The following is a 24,153-nucleotide window of genomic DNA, read 5'->3' as shown; positions in this document are numbered from 1 at the left end:
ACCAAAATGTGCCAAATTGTGTGTTTCGATAAATTATTATGTATTTCATCATTCCCTGCCGTTTTCCTAATTTTTTCATTTCGAGTCGTCGCTGGTTGTCTTCTTATATACATACCTTTATATCTGACTCCATCTCACAAGAAACGCTCTTGAATAGATATATGTAAGCTCTTGTTTTCTTTAAATTCCCAAGTTTTTGATAAAATTGGGATATCATAAAAGTGGATTCAAGTGTTCACATTCGTAGATCACAAAGGCTTAGCTTACCGGTAATCCAACCCGCAACAAACGGTGCAGTAGGCTCGGCGGTGACCTTTACCATCTATACTTGCAATAACAAAAGTATGGTAATCATATTTATTATGGCTATAACATACAATGTAATACAGGTCCAGGTTAAATACAGGATACATAAGGTACAGGGACAAAGAGAGACAAGTCATGAATTTTTCATATATCCAGCACTAGAATAAAAAAATCTGTCGAAGAGGAAAATGACGTAGATCATGCCATTTCATTACCAGTCTTCGACGTATCAATAACAAATAATTTATTCATAAGGGTAATTAAAAAGGAATATTAAGGCTCCTTCATTATGAGATCCGCATACTCGGTAATAAATACCTATCTCGGACATATTATGAGCATGTCTCACCTCTGACGTCATAAACAAGCGGAGACAGAGACGCGAAACGTTAAGCAGGTCAATGAACTTTGAAACAGGAGTCGGTAGCGGATATAGATTTAATCTGATGTTAAACAATATCGTTTAACTCAAGTTTAGAGGCCCTGGCATGACAAATTGTCGATAGTATTTTGTTCATAGTGGTCGAAGCAGGTTAATGTTGTCAGCAATAGGGATGATGACCATTTTTCTTCCTATATTTTGTCCCGTAAACAAAAATCGATTAAATTACAGAAAATTTAACATACGTGACGTCATTCCTGTGTATAATTTTCGACGAATTTACGTCATCAGTCCATACTCCTAAACGCCAAAATAGTGTGTGAATCAATACGCTGTTTTTTTTTCATTCATACCTAGTCATCACCCTGTTGCAATGTAACCGCAATGATACAATTAGTATGAGTACACCTGCAGTGTCTGATTTTTTTCGGAACCAACCGCGACACCAGTAATACAATCCTTAAGCGGGAGTCGTTTGTAATGAAAATAAACGGAACTCCTTTGACCATAGAAATTATAATACATCATTGAGAATACTTTTTGTTGTGCCTTATTAGGGGTCATATCCAATGTGTGAATGCAGTCTGCACAGTGCGTAGATCATCACCGGATATTTCAGTCATCGAATAAATTTTATATAGTTAAAAATATTTACAATAAAATTCATCTGATGTGAGTCACAATCACAACATAATTACGTCTCACACTATTAAAGAAGATTGTTTTACTGCTTTTCAAAGTAAATTTAATTTTAACTAATGACTCAATGAAAGGTTTTTTTCAGTGAGTCATTGACAATAATGTTGCTTGAATTATCAATAATGAATCACTGATAAGTACCAATATATTGCATCGAATTACAAATCAAGGGGCTTATTACCGCATCTTAAAGTAATACACGGATTAGGGAGGCATCTCTCTATAACACCCTCAATATAACTTTAAGATGTGATGGTAGGCAAAGTTTTCTCTTAAATATACAAATATTATATAAGGAGAATTTTATTATATAGGAGGAGCTCGTGGCTAAGCTATAACCGCATAAGTGAATCGATCACAGGTTAAGCTATGCTTGACGCGGTTGGTCCGTAGATGGGTGACCATCTTTGTCATAACGAGTTCATCAGTGTTTCGGAAGGCACGTTAAATTGTGGGTCCTGACTGTTATTCCTACATCTTCGACAGTCGTTACAGGTAGACAGAAGCTTGGAAAGTCTGACAACCAGTTTTACCAAGGGGTATCGTGTTGCCCCAGGTAACTGGGTTGAGGAGGTCAGATAGGCGGTCGCTCCTTGTAAAACACTGGTACTTAGCTGAAACCGGTTTGACTGGTAGCCGACCCCAACATAGTTAGGAAAAGGCTAGGTCGATGGTGATATAAGAAGAATTTATTGTGTAAGGAATTTCTATTTATACGTTGTTTTTCTTCATGTTAATCACATGAATTTAGAGTTTAGGCTTAAATTACATTAGGTTACTAACGCGAGACGCTAGACCTTTTGTCATAAAATCAATTTCTTAAAAGTTTTTGTTATATTTCAAGGTATTCAGGATGCATATGAATCAACAACTCATACTATTCAATGCACCCGGAATCAGGTTTAAGATCAAGGCTGCCCTATTCTTTCTTTTAAAACTCATATTGAACGTTCTTCATTTAAAATGAAAACAAATAAAGCTTGACAGGACACTCTTTTTTCTGTTTCCATTGTTTTGTTTTTTTTTTTTTAATTTAGATTGTACACGGTATAACTTGGCTAAGGTATTCAAACATTAAAAAAAACATGTCAAAGCGCTGACGTGGGCCATAGATCTTGATTATCTAATCTCTCCCCCTTAATCTTTCTTTTTTTCTATTTTTGGACTTATACAAACAAAGGCATCCGATCTATTGGTCCACAAGTGTACAGTCTACCAGATATCAGTCTCCATGCGGACAACAGTACACCCTTTACTTTTTGAGAGTATAACAAAATTAGAAATGTTTTATTAAGTAAAGTATTTATTTATTATTACACTCAATTGTATAGTATGGACTAAGGATTTCAACTATGACGAGACGCGTGAAAGCTCGGGATGTAAGAGCTCAGATTTTATTTATTCTTATCGTCGCCCCTTAAACAATTACAAATCTGGGGAAAACCTGATATCAAATCTTGCATAGAAATATATTAGTAATTGTTGTTTGCGGTAACATGCTGACGCAACATACCTACAATGAACGCCATCGCCTGTTATCAGGGTGCCCCGGTGCTTTCTAATGCAGTTGCCAAACGCAGATAATGAAACCGAACTCTTTAGTAAGCTGGGACCAATTACATGTATTGTAATTGGTCCCATACTGGATATTAATTGTTCTACATAGAGTCCCCTTATGTAATAGTAGGAGCTTTAGTCAAAACGGCTATTTACTGTGAAGTTTCTGTCTTGTATTTTGTTTTCTTTTATTTAGTTTTACCTTCCCCTTCGCCTGTCTGCCTGGCCGTCTGTGATCAGGTCTTGCAAGTTGAACTTGGTTTCGGATTACTTGACCATTTGACAGCATATTATGTATTGGACATTGGACCTTTCTCTAGATTTGTTTGAACAATCTGAAAACTTATTTATAAAAAAGCTTTTTTTTGTATTAGGACAAAATATACACATTATCTTATTTAATTATTTACACGGTGATTTTTTAGTCGTCATACAAAAGCAGCCCAGTTCATGACGTATCCGACATTAAATACCCCTAGGCGCGATTATTTCTTTTTTATCATTAACTAAGGATAATAAGTACAAAGAAAAATTAAACAAGAGAAATCTGAAATATACTCTTAAAAATGATAAAAACGCCGCCGACCGCGCTCGCAACAGAGCTGTGTTTCTAAAAAACTACGAATTGCATCATAATATTGAATAAAAATTGCATTTTAAATTGATTCAAATCTCATAAATACATATTTTTTTTATCATGAACGTGTTCTAGTCATTGGATACATGAACTGGGCTGCTTTTGTAAGACGGCTAAAAAATCACGGTGTAGGTATATGTAGTTATAGATGTTACCTCAATTTGGAGTTTCAAACATTTTACAGCAATTTAGGCAAGTGATTCCCTTTACTACATTATGATTCAAGTAACGGATATATATTATGCAAATTTCTTCGTTTAAATCTTAAGCACAATAGATTGCCCTTTCTTATCTGACTCTAAACCGTCAAAGATTGATTAAAATCATCAATAAGAGAGAAACAGTTAAAATCTGTCGCTTTGCGTGTTAAGTGTAGTTAAAATTACGACTTAATCCGAGTAACATTGTGATAAGGACAAATTATTCTAGAAATAACTCTTATAGTACACTAACTAAATGATTGTTTCAATAAAACACCGAAAACAATACAACTTGGACATCGAATGGAAAAAGACGTAAGTCCAGTTTTTAAAGTTCGTAGTTTGAATAGAATTTCTCTTTTTAATTACGTATTAATGAAAAGGTCAGATATATAATTACGTATAATGCTTGAAGAATGTTAATTAAATTATATCAAGATCGCAATTTCGTTATTTTATGTGAAAATGATCTGATACCGTTATGGTGGTTACATTCTTTCGCGTGATGACATAACCATGTTTTTGTACAATGTAATATATCTGTAGTGTTTGTCTGTCTGTACTGTTAACGTGAAGGTTTTATTTACCCTTTGAAATATTTAACTCGAGAGCTTGCTTGTATTTCGAGATTACTGAAATACGGAACAATAATTGCGAGATGATTGAATTGACCATTTACGACGCACAAAGCACTTTATATGGTAAAATATTTGATACTAATCTTCAATAATATAAGGATATGACGTCACAGTTACATAACGTCTATGTTGCAACTTCGAAAGCGCAAGGATGCATCGATGACGTCAAAGTTAGAGCAGGCGCGTTAGCGCCACCTACGTGCTCGTAGGATGCTTAACGCGGATGTGTCTGGCAGACTGTACCAATACAAGTTTGGAAACAGTAGGCTGTGTTGCTTCATATCTATGTAAAGGCATTTCTATAGTGACCGAATAGCTTTCAAAATTCACAATGTATTCAAGAACTTTGTCGCTAGATCGTCTTATGGAAAAAAATATTTTATCTCCGCGTAGCTATTAAAGACTCGTATCCTAACTTATTAAATTTAAAAAAAGAACTTACCTAAACTAGATTAAAAATAAAACTATCTCTACATGAAATGTAAAAAAAATATCCTGCCCGATTTGATTCGACATTAAAGTTTAAGATATTACATAAAGAAGAAATAAAACAACTGTTGTGTTAGGAATGGAGCAAGGAGTTAATATGTCATATTTAAAACGCTGTTACGTCACACGTCTACTGGCTCTATTGAGGCAAACTTAAAGGATTCTAAATCGAGACTGCAAATTAGCATGCTGTATGACTAAATGTAGAGCGACCTTAAGACTCCTGCCATTTTTCACTGACCTCAAAGCAAGCGTCCGGATTCCATAGCGGGTGATCTCTAAACCAGCTTGGTTGCTTCATAAACAGTATAGTTAATACGTGCGGTGTAAATATAGGACCTGTTTTCCCTGAATCTCGAGTCGGTAGGTAATTTAAAGTAGAGCTGAATATGGTGAATGACTTTTATGAATACTTACTTTGTTCTTTTGTTTTATTAAGTTATTTTAAGATGATATCTTTGTGAAGTGTTTGTTACACCAACGTGTACGTGTATGTCACTGAACTCCTAAACGGCTGGAATGATTTAAATGATTTTTTTATATGCGTGTGCATTTGGCCGGCTATCTGAATCTTTTCGATCCACAAATCACCCCAGAACGGCACAGCATAACGAAGTTCTAGTTATGTCTATTTTTTTATTGTAATGCTTTCAATAAAGCGATTTCCTGCAATACCAGTTAAGAGATTTGTCTGTTTGTTGTTATAAAAACGTTTTTAATAAAAAAATTATCAACTTTCCACTCCAAAAAACTATTTAAATCAATAATATACTTACTTAACTAATGAACTTCATTCGTATGTGTACTTATAACGTAGGTACCTACGTAGTGACGTACATAATTTCCGTCGCAAATACACAAACGCGCAAAACCTCGAGTATATGACTTATCAGTGTTGTTTTCCATGAAAACTGTACGGTTAATGCAAAAACAAGTTGAATTTAATATGGTTATTAAAAGCCATGTTTGAATAACGAGAAGTATAGGAGGAATTCCTTACTTTAATATTTCTCATATAAGTATGACCCTGTTGTATTTTCAGCCGTTTGTGCACAGTTGCCTTTCCTGAGTCGGACTGCCAAGAATGTAAGTACATATGGAACATCCAGACACATGCGTAGGTAAAGGGAAACATTGTTAGGCACAGTCATGATGTATGATAATACTTTATTAGAAAACGCGCAGCAAATAAAATATGTAACGAGTCACGATTTGTGAAACAGTTTTTCTAAGAATTCAGTGTAGTGTTTGAAAAGAGAGCGAGCTTGCTTTTCGTAAATAGAATTTCTGGAAAAATATGGATTCTTTTAAAACTTTTCTTACAATTGCTTCTTTTATTTAACAATTCATATTAAACTCTCTTGTGGTCCTTCAACGGACGTGTTGAAATCTTGGATTGTGAGCCAGATGGAGGTTTAAATTTTATCAAAATAATTGTTAATATATATTGAAATTGAAGTGTCGTTTCAGTAGTGCTACAAGTAGAAAAGGTAATTTTCCTTTATTGATTTTAAGTGTTCTAAAAGTGATATTTGTATTTGAGATGAGTTTTAAAGTAGGAGACTTCATTATTTAGTTTTAAAATTGGTTTATTTTATTGCATAATTGTGCTGGCCATGGCAACTGTTTCATTACTGCACCTATAATTTGCTTCACTTTAATTATAAGTTATCATTCAATTTACTCTATTCTGTCAATCCAGAAGAAACTTGTCTCGTCAGACACCTGATTTTGATTACTCATCTTACATTTATAGAAACAATACAGTTAAAGACTCATTGTGAATCACCTCTTAGTATGCTATTGAGTTCCTGCACCAAAAATAACAATCAGTTATTGTAGAGCCTTTTAAACTCATATATTGTTGTAATTATATTGTAGTAAGCAACATAAGACCGAAAACACTGCATACAGAGTGCTAGCGTTACAAATCGGCGATTGGTATATTTTTCCGAGTAATGGTTATAAATTACAATAGCGACAACTTTCGTCACAGCCGCAAAACAACAGAAGATTTACAAGAAAAGAGGTGGTCGGTGACCACGTGTACAATGCGTGTGTATGTGTTACCGACAAATGACGATTTCAGGAAAAACGTGCTTGGACTTTTCCTAATTTTTCAGTTGTAATAATCGTTGAAAGTTTAGCTTGAAAAGTCTTAGCCCGAAATTTTTGTTGATCGGTAACCTACAGCATATGTAAAGACAATTGACGATCGCAACACATGGTATATTAGACACCTCACTCGTAGATATAAGTACCACTAATTGCTGGCCTTGGTGTACCTACACTCACACAAAATAAAAATACATTGTGTATGTTTCAGACGCAAACGAAAAAGTTTTACTGTAACGAAATTTATCAGTGTATGCACAGCTTGACTGACCAAGTATTAAATCAGTAATATAACACAAAATATATTAGAAAGAGCTCCAGTTTCGCATGAACGGTCTATAATATCGGATAGTTAATCACTTGCGATAAAACTATTGCCATATTGCCATATTATGGCGTTTACGACGGTACTTACGACCGCCTTGCTGGTCACCTGCGCAAGCGGTAAGTGTTGTGTGTAAATCTCTTAAAGTTTTTGTTTCCAGATAATGCAATGAATGAATCTAAGGAATCTATAAGACTATGTGTTGGTGTGTGTATAGTAAAAATGTGTGTATAACGTAAAGTCCGTGTGAAAACGTGTGCTTGTCATAAGTTGAACTAAAGTTTTTAAATGGATCGTTTATTGCGTATCAGATCAGAACCTGTTGAACGCTGTGAATATGGAAAAGCTGCAAAAGCTGTTATCAGCTCAATTTCCTATTGTTATTCTTTAAGTTTATACTTTGGACTTAAACTGATAATTGTTTGTTGTGCATTGTTGTTTAGTTTACAAGCAACGAAAACTAAAGGTTCCTAGAAGTTTGCTTGGTAGCATATTTTGTTAATTATATTATTTAATCACATTTGTTTCTACCTAAACAGGTTTTAATTATCGACGATTATTTTTAGCTGGCTTTCCAGCGTGGAACGAAGACTTCCCATTCCCAGGGTGAGTAGCATGCGACACGGACGATACCGCACTCGGCCAAGCACAATCACTCATCGACACACTTGTACTATATCGGTAATAAAATACTCTCCATGGAATACAGGTAGCGACTAATGTTACGTTCTTCATTTCAGATTTCCAGCACCGATGGTAAGAGTTTCGAATTTCATAAAACAAATGACGCTCGATAACGTATAGAGCAGCCATTAGTATGGATCCTGTTTGGTGTTGTTTTCAGGTGTCATTGCGATTCGCCACGCCTCAAGCCATGGCTGGTGTCCCGAAGTTCCCATTCCCATTCTTCGGCGGGTTTCCTTTCCCGACAATGCCTCCTATGGGCTTCCCTGCTATACCGTCGGTCCAGGATATAGCCGGTAGCATCCCAGCCGGCGGGACGTACAACGGTGTGATGGTCAGCACCCAGTCTGAGTCCAAGAGGAACGAGGATGGCACCGTCGTCAAGTCCGGTGGCTCCACCGTCATGATCAACGACAACGGCAAAGTTACCGTAGAAAAGAGTATGTATTATTCCTTTTCTAACACGACACCTCATTCTAGTTTGTTGTGATCGATCTTATACTCATGTTCATACTCTGTCCTTATCATCATGTGTTACCTAAGAATTCTAAAATTCCAATTTTCAGCAGGAGATTCACCGCCAGAAATTGTGCCTCCAACTAAGTAAGTCAAATAAATATCGTACTAGTATAGGTACCTACTGAGCGTAGTACCTCAAACTTATGAAGTTGAAATATCAATATAAAACCTTTATAGTAAATCTACTTCAAATATTTCTACATAAAAGTGTACATAACACGTCGACTGAGCAAGCACACGTATTTACTTAAATTTAAACATTGAACATATCAGTGAAACGAAATCTAACCTAACTTGATAACATTCAGTACATAACTTCGAATGTATCGATCAACGTTTACATTTCACTATTTTATACGACAATTTTTGTGAAGCGAAAACATAATTCTCAACACAAATAATTATATAATTGCACATTTATTTACAGCACACGTTCGTCTAGCAGTGAACAGCCACAGTAACTCACGGATAAGATAATTTAGTTCTTAGGTTATAATAAATACGTCAAATCATCTACATTACATAAATACATAATATAATAAATCGGAAATCTAATTAGTTACACAGGAACAGAACGTACGGTTCAGGTAAATAAAATAAATGGAACTAATAAACCTCTTTTTTAATGCTATTTGAACTCTTGCAAAACCGACACACCCGAGAATTATTCAAGGTTATGTAAAATCACGTAAAAGCTCTACGGGGTGGTCAAAAATATGACGCAAGTCCATGTTATATTTCTGCAGTCGCTAGAGTTAATAAAAACGATTAAATTGTATGGAAATGACATATATTTTTTCACCGGGTTTGGAGCTGTCATTTTCACACTATCTGACGAATATATTTGATGTTTTGATATTTATTCCTCGGATAGAAGTTAACTGATGATTGAAAAATCTGCCCGTTTTGTTTTTATCAATGCTAACTATTGTTGAAATAATATTTGGCTGTGGCGACTGGTTTCACATCAACCATACAAAAAGAAATAAAACTGTTACTTTACATACTATGCTCTACATTTATTCTAAAATACATTTTGCATAAAATTTTCGTTTCAATTTAAAAATAAATTCACGTTGCTCAAAACTTTCATTATATTTCAAATTTATTTACAGAGTTTATTGGCCGTTATTCATTAGGTGAATATATTGAGTATAGACTTTTTGGGTTGTTATTATTTGCGATCTTGCTTCAACATACTCAGATACTACGAGTATGTGAAAATAATCACGATAATATTAGATTAGCCAATGCAATCAATTAGGCGGGGACAACTTAAAATAATATCTAACTATTTTTAAGTATGCAAAAAATTACCTATACTTCTGCTAAGCTACATTTCTAACCGGGATAAAACAATCTCTTGTAAAAAAGAGTTTCTTAACCATTTCATTACGGCTGACATAGTTTTTTTATTCTCATTTATCGTACTTACATTTAATCACATTTTAGGTAGATAATTATTATTGTAATTCAGTAGGTACAACATTTCGGATATACATAATAATTGGTATAAGTAATTTGTTGGCAAAGTTTTTCTAAGAATTTAAACATTAAAACCCTTTTTCGTTGATGCGCTTTCGTAATTATTGTTTAAGCAGGTTTTAATCTCTGTTTTTTAGTAAGTGTTAGTTTTCAAAAATAAAGATACCAGCATGTTTAAGGGTATTAATCGGACGCAGTGACCAGCGGCTCACAAATCGAAAATTATCACACGGAATCAAAACATCGGATTAAAAAAAAAACATCCTATATGAACCAGGTTATTAACTATCTGTGTACAAAATTTCGTCCAAATCCGTCCGTGAATACTTACAAAATTTTGCGTTTATATCATTAACAGGACTATGGATCCTATAAACAAACAAACCGCCTGTTTGGTTCATTTTAAGTGAGAACAATAATTTAGACTCTTTTTTCGTCATTAAAAACTAGCGTGCTTTTTTTTCAGTAAATCCATTGACGAGAAGATGCTTCATTTCATGTCACCACACCATCCCATTGTCGATTGTGATTTCAACATTCAGAGTTAATTCAAATATCAGTCTCATAACTTCACCTTTAAATATTCATAATTTTTCATTCACATGGCGCTTCTGCTGCTAATTATCTAATTAAATTCTGCTTGTCTACTTGAACAAAGTCCTACCTCAGAATTGTTTATAAATTTCTTTGTTCATTATCAAAACCACATCCGTTATCAATGAAAGTACTCATTAATTTATTATTTCCACATCTACAGTATACCCGCTTTCAAAAAGATAGGGCCGAAACCGATGAAATTCTCAGATATGTTTGGCCCGTCTAGTGAAGAAATCAAGACAATATCTCCGGAGGAACTTGAAGATTATGTACCATCAAAAGGGGAAAAGTTTAAAGGACACGCCGTTGTAAGTAGCAGCTTCTCCACAAACGTCAATGGGCAGAAGAAAGAGGGCGCTGTCGTGACCAAAGTCAAGAATGACGACGGAACAGTTTCTACGCACAACTTTGTTTACCAATCGGATGATTCACAGTAATATTATTTCTCTGTATATTCGTAAACGGTTTCAACTCATTGTAATCACGACTAATCTCCACAACTCCACAAGAAAATAAGTATACTCGTAGTCTATGTCCAGATCAGCATGAGTGAAGACGAGTTACCTACCACACACGAGCTACCCATATGGAAAACAATAGAGTATTTATATAACTACTACCCCATTCTCCATCATTTCATTCTATTCTTTCTTCTTTTATCCCAAGCAACCGCTTAAACTGTTTACGAACATACGCGTATCACCCTAAGTAATACCGCCAAAAATCATTATTCATCATTTATCGTTAAAGTTCAGATTGAATATAGAATGACGTAGCTTAAGTTAATTTAAAACAAGGCTTGTGTTTCATAGTCATACTTAACTTCAATAAAATCGTTTGTATAAAGCAGTTAATTTTAAGTTTTGTATATGCAATTCTATTATTATTTGATTCTGTGCGATTAAATTGTCATAAACACTTTGTTAATGTTTTTTTATTTTTAATATATTCTTACACAAGAAAATTGATGTTTGTTTCCTCCAGAAGTAATTTTCACATGGCTTAGAAATACTCTAAAATACAGAATATTTCAGAAGCATTCTGGATAATTGTTAATTAAGACTTCTAATATTTTGATTCATTTTAAAATGATACATACCTCGTCTATGACATTGGTAATTAACACGTCTATTTTAGAGTTCTCTACGCATATTATGCAGTCGTCTACATTAACATCAATGGTATACTGGCAAACTGCATGCATATCAAAACCAAACAAGGACAGGTAACTGAAAGATATATAAACAGTTATTGACATCCAAACCTTTATGTCAGACCACAAAGAAAACGTCAAACGAGGTGACATGACTGACGTGTCAAAAGAAAACAATGTCTTACAAAAATAAGCTGCGATTTTTATTTTAATATCCGTTAAAGCATATTGTACCACAAAACTTTGGTATTTGGTGACTAGAAACTAATCTGTATGGAACTAATTCGTTTCATCTTAAACAAATAACTTAATCTGTTGTTTGTATCAAACATGCAATAGACTGAAGACTTAATTATTTGTATAATATCGTTCCAAAGGGATTTCATCAAATACTATAATATTCGTTATGACAGCAAAGTATGGGTGCTATCGCTATGCAAAGACGATGTGCCTTATATAAAGTTTATAGCAAGAACGATCGTAGATGCGGTTACATGTTTAAATCCTGTTTGTGGAAATACAAGGCATGAACTCGAATTGATAAATTATAACTTTTAAGAAACACCATACCTACCTACTTTCGTAAATAGAAACAGAACTCCTCTAGACGACAAGTATAGACAGTTAAACTGACTTGGCTGTTATTCTCGCCCGAAGAAGTAAGATATTGTTGACCCTAATATATTTCTCATAGCAACAAATTAACTTAGAAGGCACAATTGCTGACGGCCAAAACCTGTATAGACAGAAAATAGAAGTGACCTATTCAATGTACATGCCTGCTAATCAGGAAGAAAATTTGATTGGTTATTCAAAATAAACCCACCTACCACTTAGGGAGGATTGTTGCAGTAGTAACAGTGAGCACGATCGTCTTCCTATATTTTGTAGAGCTACTTCTTATCTGACTAACAGCAGTATTCTTACGAGAGTTAGCGTAATTCCCCCGCTTATAAATCCTGTTAGATCCGAGCTACATGTGATGACAAAACAACATAAGCATATTTTCTAAATTACCCGTGCAATGTTCAATTGAATAATACTTTTATCGGATAAACGGTTCAGATGTGACCTGTAATCGATTTATTTAATGAAACATGTTTAACATGTATGCAATAAATTAAATAATACTTAGTGATAACATGTACGTAAGTGAAACGTCACTTTAACGATGTACGCAATGTCTACCACATAATACGTACTATGTGTGGTAATCATGGTTATACTATGTAAGTAGGTACTGTTCTTGAAAGGTACCGTATTTCTTTCAGTGAAGTCTTGGTGTTTGGAATATTAGGAGGTTTTTGTAAAGTTCTTCACCTTTCTTACGCCGCAGCAGAAGTCCTGCGGCGTCAACACTCGATGGAGACTGCTTTTATAAGATTGTTAGTGATGCACTAATGACCCAGGATAACGTTAGAGGATGGGAGAGACGTGGGATCGCGCTTTCACTGCGCGGCTGCAGAGCGCCAAGGTCTTTGAGGTAACCCTTTCAGAGGAATGAATGTAAAATGTCCATTCCTCACTCCTCCGAAGACGTCACGTCCGTACCTTTCACGGCTAGTTATCAGTAGAATGGAGGGGGTATTGTTATTGGGCGATAATATGTCTCCGATACATACTTTTGAGGCGCATATAAAAGCAAAATTACCAATCTTTTGTCACTCGTTACGCACAATACGATTTTTCCTACATCAATTTCACGATTCATTTTTCTTTGAAATGTGTATTTAAATAACTCAAACAGAAGGTTTATCAGAATATTATTCACGTGTGTGTATTTAGTGACATCTGATTAAACTGTGGGCTGACTTTGATGCAGGTGAGACAATATTAGCCAAACACGCCGAGAGCGTAACAACAGGAGACTCTACAACCTTATATTTTAACCAAATTTATGTGTAGCACAAATATTACGACGATTATGATTATTTAAAACTACCGATCAAACTTCCTAACATTCCAAAAAAGTTCGTCAAGAAAAAGAAAAACCTTTTTCACCTTGAAAAGGTTTTTTTCATATCACGCTACTAAGAAGTAATTCCAGAGCTTCACAAAAACTAGACTTCTTACACATTTATCGCTTCACTTTTTCGAAATATATCTTTTTTAAGTACATAAGCGAATGCAGTATACGCACTATTGCTGCGGGAGAAGAAACGGTGCATCAAACTTCATACCTGTATCAGCGAGTACTCACTATCATCTCTTACATGTAACGTGTGTTGCAATGGTGCTGCTGCTCTACCGTTCGCACCATGACTCTTGTCGTTCGTCGTCAACTCTCGTTGAGATCATCGAGCCTCTATTCCACGACTGCAAAAGTAGCTTTAAAATGTCACGGCAGGCCCCCAGCTAAAAAATGTTTTTTTCGTTTTAGGCCATAATGGAATAACTTTTTATTTGTCGGAAGGAGGTGGATAGATTTTTACATGCAGGCGATATTTCTCTCTCCAAAAGCATATCGTTATTTGAATAAAAAGCATTAAGAACTTTAATCAAAGTTCGGAGTGTAAAACACCTTCATGGATAAATCGAAATTTTCTAGACCATTCTCTGGTTTTCCACAAAGAAAATACTTGCAAAATCAATACGTATCTGTTTTATTGTAGACTATTCAACACTACATACAAGGAAACAATATGATTAATGAGACAATGTACGATTTAATTATATTTTATTACAAAAGCTGTTTTGATGACCAATGGTTTATTGATCGGCTTTGAATGTGGTGCGTTCTAGAATACACGAGTACATAATAATATGCATATTCATCACATCAAACAAATTTTGTTTTTAAGAAAACAATAATAAAGAATTCGATGACATAATAAAGGTCTCGGGTCGAGTCTGCATGAAGCTAGCACAGGACCGTAGAAATTCTCACGAGAAAGGGGAGGCCTATGCCCAGCAGTGGGAGGATAGAGGCTGTGGATGATGATGATGATGAAATGTGAGAATATTAAGAAATTTCGTTTAACCGACCGCCACCACCTTTGACCAAACCACAACTTTTGAAGTATCGGGGGCTTACAGAAATTCTTGCGCAGACTATAGCGAAACGTAATTTTACTCCTGCTAGTTATTTCAACCCAAAAGCTTTTATAGACAAGAGACGCCCACTGATTAATTATAGAATCAAACTATTGATATCGGCTTATAATTAAGCTCCGTCTTTAATATTCAGATTATACAAATTTTCTCCGGTATTAAATAAAACGATGCCGATGGTACGTACACCTTTAAGAAAATACTTTCACAATCTAGAACCTAGACTGCACTTACGTTTAGAGTTCAGTCACTTCATGTCAGTAAACTTGAAACAACAAAGAAAATTCTAGCACAGTTCAATGAATGTATTATCTAGAAAACAAACAAGCGAGTTTCAAACAAGTATGCTAGAATTTTATTTTTCACATTCACAGCGTGTTTTGTTCCTTGAGACATATTTTTCCTAACGAGCCGTTACGATAACATTCTGAGATTTTGAAGATATAACAAAAGAGCATCGTTCGTCATTCAAACATTCGACAGAATCGTTTACTCTTTGAATGAGAGCATTGTATTTGGAAGAAGTGTCGTTCAAAATCTATTCTCTCAATGATAGACATTACACATTTTACAAACAGTGTTGTACGGTATGGGGTAAATTTAACCACAACATAAAAGCAATGATAAATATTTCGTTGAAAAACAAATGTTGACAACTGATGAACACTCATCTTTCTTCAATCAACTCAGGTGATTGGAGCCCACTGCTGGACTTAGACTTTCCCGAAGTTGTGCCACAACACCCATCCTCCGCCTTCCCCATACAGTTCGAACCATATTATATAGTTCTCCGATCTATCGGCTGGTATCAGCATCACTACAGTTACTAAGGATAAAGAAACATTATTATATTTCTCTTACGCTTAAAGACTGAACGAAAAATTAATGTACATTTTAACTGTGCACCTTCAGGTATAGCCACTGTAGTCCACAAATACACTCGTTAGCATTAAAACGATAATAACAACAAATTGCACCAGCCGTAATAAATGTATAACATGGAAATATATTTTTGTATTATAATTTTTAAATTAATCACGTGTATAAAATAAAAATCCAATTTATAAAACTTTGACATAATCAGATTTTTAAATATGGTATTTATGTATACAACCTTTTTTTCATTTTTATACCAAACTTAGTTTTGTTGCTTGCAGTGTCTAATATATTGTAAACATAGGTGTGCGTGTACTTGTGTATTTATGTTTACGTAGTGAAAAAGAAAAATAAGCAAATCGAAGAGAAAAGGCTGACTGGAAACGACAGTCATTTTTTATTTTAGAATTGTATGTAGCACGCGAAAAAGAGGCACACAAACTATGTATTTCACGAATATTATATTTGAAAAATAAGTTGAAATCAATAACATTTTGGAACAGTTATTGTATACTCCACTTTACCCCGGCCTCCTCTTGACATTCATTTTGAAAACAATGACCATTTGAAGGTCACACATGGTATATATAAGTACTGAAGTCTTCACATTTTTCATAACATTGTGAGATTTGCTACAAACGGTTACAGAAAAACTGTTTTCCCAAGACAAGTGTTACATTGAAAATGACGAAATTTTTAATTTTGTTCGCGATTGTCGCGTTTGCTTCTGTAAACGGTATGTCAATTTATCTTAATAATAGTGCTTAGTTTAGCCGAAAATTAATTTTAATTAGTGCGTAATTACCAAAAAGTATATAATTATAACTTGTTTGACTGGTTTTGCTATTACGATGAAAGTACTGCTATTAATGTTTATTTTACGTTAACAAACGTACTGAAAATACTGAAGAATATATTTGAAAAATGTGGTGTTCAGTGTATACGTCATTAAAATTATATTAGTCATGATTAACCAATTATATTTGTAGTACTCTATTAACGACTAAAGAGGAAATGTAGATTTTTTCAACGATGGAAATAAATACTTAGAATTCGTTTTTAAATAAAATTAAATGATCATTGACTTCACGGATAGCCAAGTGGTGTAGGCCACCAAACCAAACCCACAGAGCGCGACATGTCGTGGGTTCGATCCCCGCGCAGGACAAGCATTTGTGTTATCCAGTATAATAGTATAATACGCTTGTCCTGAGTCTTTGTGTCTTTATGTCTATGTGACTTGAATGTTAGAAAAGTAGTTATGCCCCCGTTATAATATATCTTGCGGGGGTGGCTCTAAAACTTCAATAACTGAATTTCTGGAGTTAATCATAATTATAAATAACTATTCGTCATTTCTAAATGATTCGTGTAGAAATTATTTTCAGTTGCGTCTAGTTTATTTACATTATAAAGAACTATTACACCTGAACAAATGTTACTTTACGTGCAATGTAAAACAATGGCGCAAATGACTGTATCTTTGTTATATTTTAATTTGTTCTAATTTTCTTCGCAAGCGATGACCGTTTAATGGTGATTAAGCGAACAATGTGTTTAATGATGTTTGTTAATTAAAAATACTTTGTTTTTGTTTACTATGATATTTTAATTCTCGCCTATGTAGAAGAGAGATGACGCAATACACTGCACGTAGTTGTGTCTCACTTTCACAATTGCTTTAAGAACTCAGTACAGTACCTACAAAGGAAATAATATTTTTCCAATTAAATCTTTATGATTTTTTTTTATTTGATGATTCTTGATAATTATATTTGTGTATATTTATTTTTCATCGTTAAAGATACCTAAGATTTTATTGATAATTTAATAATGAATACTTTCTTTTTCTATTTCAGCACAATTCAATAACAAGTAAGTATTTTTATAATATTTGTTAAGTAATCATATAGTACAAAAATAATTTAATAATATTTAAATATTTTCTTAAAATGTTTTTTTACAAACTCTTGTGTGATAACAATAACATTTCATTTCCAGTATTTGGTATCAAGGATAGTATACTCAATACTCAATTATTTATTATGTTCCATAATGTACATTAAGGTCTTAAAATCTAATAATACAGAACCATTATGGACCCTGTCGGCTATTAAACCTTTATCGATAGTCAGTGATGTCATGAGTTATTAAGAAAGAAAAATAACTTTGGAAAAGTCCTACTTGTTGTGGTCGAACATGTACTTGGGTCTTTCAGATCCCTACGCAGTACGTGGAATTAATAATGACCACTTACTTAAAGTTAACCTTATTTGTTTTTGTTTTAGTTTCCCCCGCAATGGATTCTTCCCGGGATTCCCAGGATTCCCGTTCCCCCCACTCCCTATGTTTCCTGTAAGTTTTTTTTAGTTATAGTAATCCAACATTAACAATATCAAATTATATGTTATTTTTTAAACACATATTATAAGATTTTATTGAAAAAGGTTGAATAATCCAGTGTTTTGTGTTGGAAGTTTTAGTTTTCAATTGTCCTCTGCTATATAAGAATACATGCAACACACTCTCTTGACAAAAACGCGTAACAATACCTATGTATAATTTTATGTGATTAGCTATAAACAACAAATTAAAAAAAAAAGGTTTCATAGAGATTGACGTCTCCTTACATTTTCCAGCCATTGGGTCCTGCAGCTGTTGCAAACTTGAAGCCAATACCCGGCGGCCATGTTTCCAGTAGCTATGTCAGCTCATCGTCAATTAACGGCAAAACAGACACCATTATTGGTACTAACACTAACGGCAAAGGAGAGTTCTACCACATCAAGAGCTGAACACATAAACTTGGGGCCTAAAACTACCTCTTAAATTAAAACTACAGTTGCAGAAGAGAGACAGCGCTATAGCATCATGGTGCTGTCCCGCTTTCACAATTAATATTAGTTAAAGAAGTAGCAATAGGCCCCTTGTTCTAGCAATCATTTTTATTAGAAGTAAAGTAAATACGGGATTATTATAGCAATATAACATGTGTACCTTAATTATTTGATTTACATTTAGATAATAACATTTGTACGTAATTTTTTTATAATAAAATCTTGTATTAAAATGCCGATATTTAATTTCACGTATTTATTTTACTACCAATAAATTTGAGTGCTAGGTTTTTTATTTATTTGAAATCACCTGAATTCATTTTCCTTAACCAAGATTTTGTTTAAAATATGCCTATTTGTAAAAGCAACAAATTAATAAACGAAATATAAAATATATTTTTTACAAATTACCATACTTTTATAATATTCGATGATCAGTCTTATTATTAATCTAGATCAAATATAAAAACAAGACGAATCCAAGTTGGCTACCTAAATATAATAAAAACTGTTTTATTAATATTTAAATGAGACTATTAAGTAATTTGACATTTATATTCACACCTTTTAGTACGTACCTACCGGTCATTTTTTTTCTTTGTTACATATTTGTATTTTTGCCATTTGCTTTTTGTAATAAAAAAATAATTGCCATTTCATTTTCAATAAATTAGCTTCAGTATTTGTGTTTTTTTATTTAATTTTAAATTTCAACGATAAAGAAAAAATATGAACATAATTTTATTAAGCTATGTTTCCAGCAGATTTAAATTAGGTAAGGTACAAAATCTTCACATGTCAAACGGAATGAATACACTACTGTGACTTAACAATTCCTCAAGGATTGGACAGGACATGTCATAAAATATGGCAAAAAAAACCTACGATCTCTGTAACATTGTTTTAACGACAAGAGCAATGTTTTTAGTAAGCAAAGAGTGCAAAAACAATGGTTTATCTGGTTTCAATAAATGTGTCTTTACCAAATTGCTATTAAAGTCCGTTCAGGCGTTAAAGCTTTGTCGGCATTCAAGTATTTATATACTTGAGCTAAAATGTAAGTAGTTATCTACTTTCGCTTATAGAATAAAGGAACTTTTCGTTTTTTACAAGCATTGGCATTATTCTGATTCAAATAAGTATAAGTGTATATTTAAAATAGCTCTTGAAAATCTTTGTGGCAGACACAAGCGGCAAAGACGATACAAGTAGTCCCTACCTGTATCGCGTTAAGAACCTCTTTTGAAACGTATTACTGCCTGATACCTATCTTACAAAGAGAGATGGATCACTCTGGCGTTCTAAAAAAAGACATGTGAAAGTGGTGATGATGATATATCCTACTTACAGAATAATTATCACATATATTTTAATATATCTGTTCTAGACGAAGCGACTAAAACTCCATGCTATTTCGAGAATAGACGAAGAGTTAGATTGCGTGGTTTTAAGTACAATTACAAAATGAGACACCCATAATAATGCCGAAAATAGCCCAAATATCCTAAAATATGCTATAATAAGCGTTATGACGTCAAAGGCTATTGTTTTGTCTATAAGGCAGAATATAGAAGACGAGACAAAAATAGGGCGTAGGTTGTATTACATCGACTTATATCTGTGCCTACGCAATCTTACGCGTCAAAAGGACTGTGGTAAACATTGCAAGGGAAGATACCTGAATAAAGTTTTGGTAAAGGGTTAACTAAAAACTGCCTCAAAATATAACACATCACTAATTAAAAGTTTGGGTGCTATAAATTATTACACAGTGGTAGACGGGGTATTGGGACGGTACCTCCTCCGAAGTTTCTAAATTTAAATGAACTCATCCGGATTTGAAAAAGGAAGAGTTTAATTTGTGTCCCTTTTTTGAAACAAAAAAAGGATTCGATCGATTTTTCGATTAGGGAGAGATAGAGTGAGCAGAAAACAGCCAATGAATTGTATGATATATGCAGGCAATGTAATCATAAAAGTTTTTAACTGAACCTAAAAACTTTTGCGCAGTTTTTAGGCGTAATATCAGTATAAAAAACTCACAATGTCATTTTGTTCCTAAATGTGTCTCGATATTTTTTTTAATCTCTATTGACAAAATAATGATAAAATGATTAATTACAAGTTAAGTCCCGTAGTTTCATCCGTGTTCTTCCCGCTCTTATTCCTATTAACAGAACTAACGTCTCTGGATAAAAATTCAGTTTCCTATGATTTTCACATAGACTTCCGTAGAATTTTGTATGCGCCGAGTCCGAAAATCAAAGAAAGTCGGAGTAAAAAAAGTACCAAAGTCTACACACACATTCTGTCATTAAATATTACGCAGTCTTCAGACTTTAAGCTTGTACAGATATTTATACATACTTTAAGAATACAGGATACAGACAGACACTTCAGTTTAACATTTAATTAGTAGATAAATATGAAGTACGTATTTTCCCAACTCCATAACTAAATACTAATGTAACTTTTCCGATTTAATTTCCTGTTTTCCTCAGCAATGATTTACTAGCGACCTCTAACGTCAATGGGCATATTACAAGATAGGCAATTAAGTTACTATTTACAATAGGTAATCCTCTTAAATGCGTGTAAAATTACAAAGTATTTCATTTTTAATTACAAGATATTCTTCAGGAAAAAACTGCTTGGAACCCATAAGGAAAATGACCTATCGCATAAAATTAAGTTTATTTTTCATAACTGAATACTGGTTTTGTGTAGCAGTTAATTACGTTTAATTTTAATAATTTGCCTAATTTTTGTATAGAAACAAATTGCGTAATAGATTTTTGTCGCACAAACATATTATTCCAAATTACGTAGAATATTCAAATATATTTATTTAAATTACTTGTTAAATGCTTTCATTGACAAAACAACATTGAAAGGACAAAACATTTTTTTATTGGTTCGATTAGCTTTGGCCTTCCGATCTCATTGAACAAGTGAATTTAACTAATTGGACATTCTGTAACTAATCTTGTGTATTTCCATGTCTTTTGAAAACATGAGTCACTTTCAGTTTACATCGTGAATGGAAGTAATGTCATTCCAAGTTTCTTTAAAACCCTCGTTTGTTTTTCTTAGACGTAGCATGCTTTTCAGTTTTTGACAACTCTTTTGTGCTGAAGTTCCGCTAATCATAATGTAAAATAGAATTAGTTCTAATGTCTAATTACAAGAAAATTAGCTTTGGAGGCACCTTAATTTGTTTTGAAACCTCGTGACAACTCAAAAGAAACATGAAAAATGTATGAGGACTATTCTGCAACCAACTTATTTTTATAGGTACTGCGGGAAAAAAATATCCTCATTTCTTACCCACTGAAATTTTGTCATTGTATCGAAGATAATGTAATTGTAGTAAAGTTGTATCGTTATATCGACATTAATGGTAATGATAGACAGGCAAACTAATCCTATACAAAACTTGGGAAGACAATACACCTCTTAAAATAAGATTCTTGGACTACACGGTACAGAGCGACTGTTTTCCACATTGCCAACAGTTTGTCTTAGACATACTGAGGTCAGCCATATCCCAGACCCTGTAAGACTCTTTTATTTCGTATTATCTCCAAATGAGTATTCCTTCTTTGATTGGCAGGGAGTGTCAGACTTTTACTGACTAATTCAATTCCATGTTCTTTCCTTTGCTCTTTATGTACCAGGGCAGCAGTAACTCTATCGAAAAATCCCGGTGGATGCTGTAAGAATCCCTTTAATTAAAATATAAGAATTCAAAAAAAGTGGTTCACGTGTCCTTCAAACTTCTGATTATTTTATTGTGTCTGCTTGTGTGACGTATAAAGTGATATTCAAATATTTGAATAAATTAATCTAGATCAACAGGTAAATTCAGACTGTGCAAAGCTATATTCAATATCTTCATTATTTGTTGCTAAAGCTGCAGCAGAAATGCATATAATATTATCATAATCTGTCAACATTACACGTGTGTAGCTATAACGATTCAAGAGATAAAGCTTATTGCCAGACAGACCGACAGAGAACGGTGCCTTAGTAAGGGTTGTGCTTTGGCACATTGGGCAAGGGTGAGGCCCTTAGCACTGATTCTGTATACGAAGCAACAGAGACGAGTTATAATTAGAATGGAGGTTTGACTTTTAACTAAACACTCCATATAAATGATGATACGCATATATGTAAATACTCTTTTCATACCGTTCGTGCAAGGGGTCTGTTATAAGACATAGCTTTAATGACACATAGAGACACTACATATGCATGTACTGTTCTCTTGATTAAACTTGATCGTGCATCGATAGATTAATGAAGGTTTGCTTCAAGTCGAGCCTGTTCAACAAGGTTGTATAGGAGCCTGGAAGCCTTGTTTAGGTATACTTATAAAATTCTATTCATCCTGCATAGTGACAACCTCATAAGTTGGAATTTGTTGAATAATTTAATTTTATATTTGAAATTTTCGCGTAACTATGCTAGTTACCCATTGTGTGGTATGTCGTCGTATGTCGGACCCATTTTTTTACTCTCGTCTATTAATGTTCTTTTTAGTCCAGAAATTCCCTAGAATTCATTTATACGGTAAAATACCGTTTTTCGGGTCAGCTCCTTAATCATGTAAAGTTCTGTTATAAATTTTAACTCACAGAATTCATATTCTTAATTTTAATTATATCGAAGGGTCTACCAAGTCAAACAGTCTACGAGGTATCTCTCTTCTAAAATTTTGTATCTTATTGTGTAACTTTTATCTTCAGGACATTTGTTTTCTTCTGTTAATGGAAGAGTGAGAATACCAAAATTGCGATACATTTGTTTGCCAAATTGTAAAGTTTTATCCGAATGACGATGACCGATGAATGACGGGCAATTGGATTAAATTTGAAATTATTCCTATTCTCTTAAGCATTTTTCTTACACAATAATTGAAAATTTATTAAGGGATGGTACACTCAAAGTCAATACAATGAATTTTCATAATATGCAAAGTGTCGTTTTAGGGCAATTTTCATTCATTCATCGGCCATGGTAAATATCAGAATTGGGTCCTGATCATTATCCATGAAATAAAAGGGCTAATGTATAATGCATATTAAGATCACCGCTTCCCAAGGCAGGTATCACTAATAAAAAACCCGGCAAATAGTTGCCCGTAAGATATTGGATACCTTTTTCATTTATTTTCAAAAGGCAAAATAAATTCCTTAGAGATATAATAATATCTTTAAACTTTTTGCAAAAGGGGATCGCACTGGAATTGTGAATAAAGTATCTGATTTAAAAATCCGGGTCTCAAAAATCATATAGAGATAAATATTATATTTTAGTTTCTATATTTTACTGTTATTTTCCCTTAAACCAAATTGAATCAATGGACACCTGTTAGCCATAAAGGTTTAATGGTGTCCGTGAGTACGTAGTTAATCAATTATCATAGCAAATTAATAGATATTTAAATTATTTACATTAAAACCTGCGTAGCTACTGGCTTATTCATAAGATTTGGAGATAATAACATTATAACGCAAGCCAATGTTAAAAACTTAAGAATAAAAAAAATATAAGTTTAAATTTTGAACATTTAAAAAAGAACGACACGCGCATTGTTAGCT

The 24,153-nt window shown here is 33.6% G+C and overlaps 1 protein-coding gene across 1 annotated transcript; it reads left to right on the top strand.

Annotated features, from left to right (window-relative positions):
- The first annotated feature begins 7,074 nt into the window (after window positions 1-7,074).
- LOC113496914 (seroin-like) lies at window positions 7,075-11,556 on the top strand. The gene is made up of 7 exons (XM_026876305.1): window positions 7,075-7,135; window positions 7,235-7,467; window positions 7,915-7,954; window positions 8,089-8,104; window positions 8,193-8,472; window positions 8,599-8,635; window positions 10,794-11,556. The coding sequence occupies exons 2-7, from the start codon at window positions 7,416-7,418 to the stop codon at window positions 11,068-11,070; spliced, it is 702 nt and encodes a 233-aa protein (XP_026732106.1). The 5' UTR covers window positions 7,075-7,135; window positions 7,235-7,415; the 3' UTR covers window positions 11,071-11,556.
- Window positions 11,557-24,153: the final 12,597 nt, after the last annotated feature.

The sequence above is a fragment of the Trichoplusia ni genome, chromosome 8, assembly GCF_003590095.1.
Source record: "Trichoplusia ni isolate ovarian cell line Hi5 chromosome 8, tn1, whole genome shotgun sequence".
NCBI lineage: Eukaryota > Metazoa > Arthropoda > Insecta > Lepidoptera > Noctuidae > Trichoplusia > Trichoplusia ni.
The sequence above is the reverse complement of the archived record's forward strand: the minus strand, read 5'-3'. Positions and strand labels throughout refer to the sequence as shown.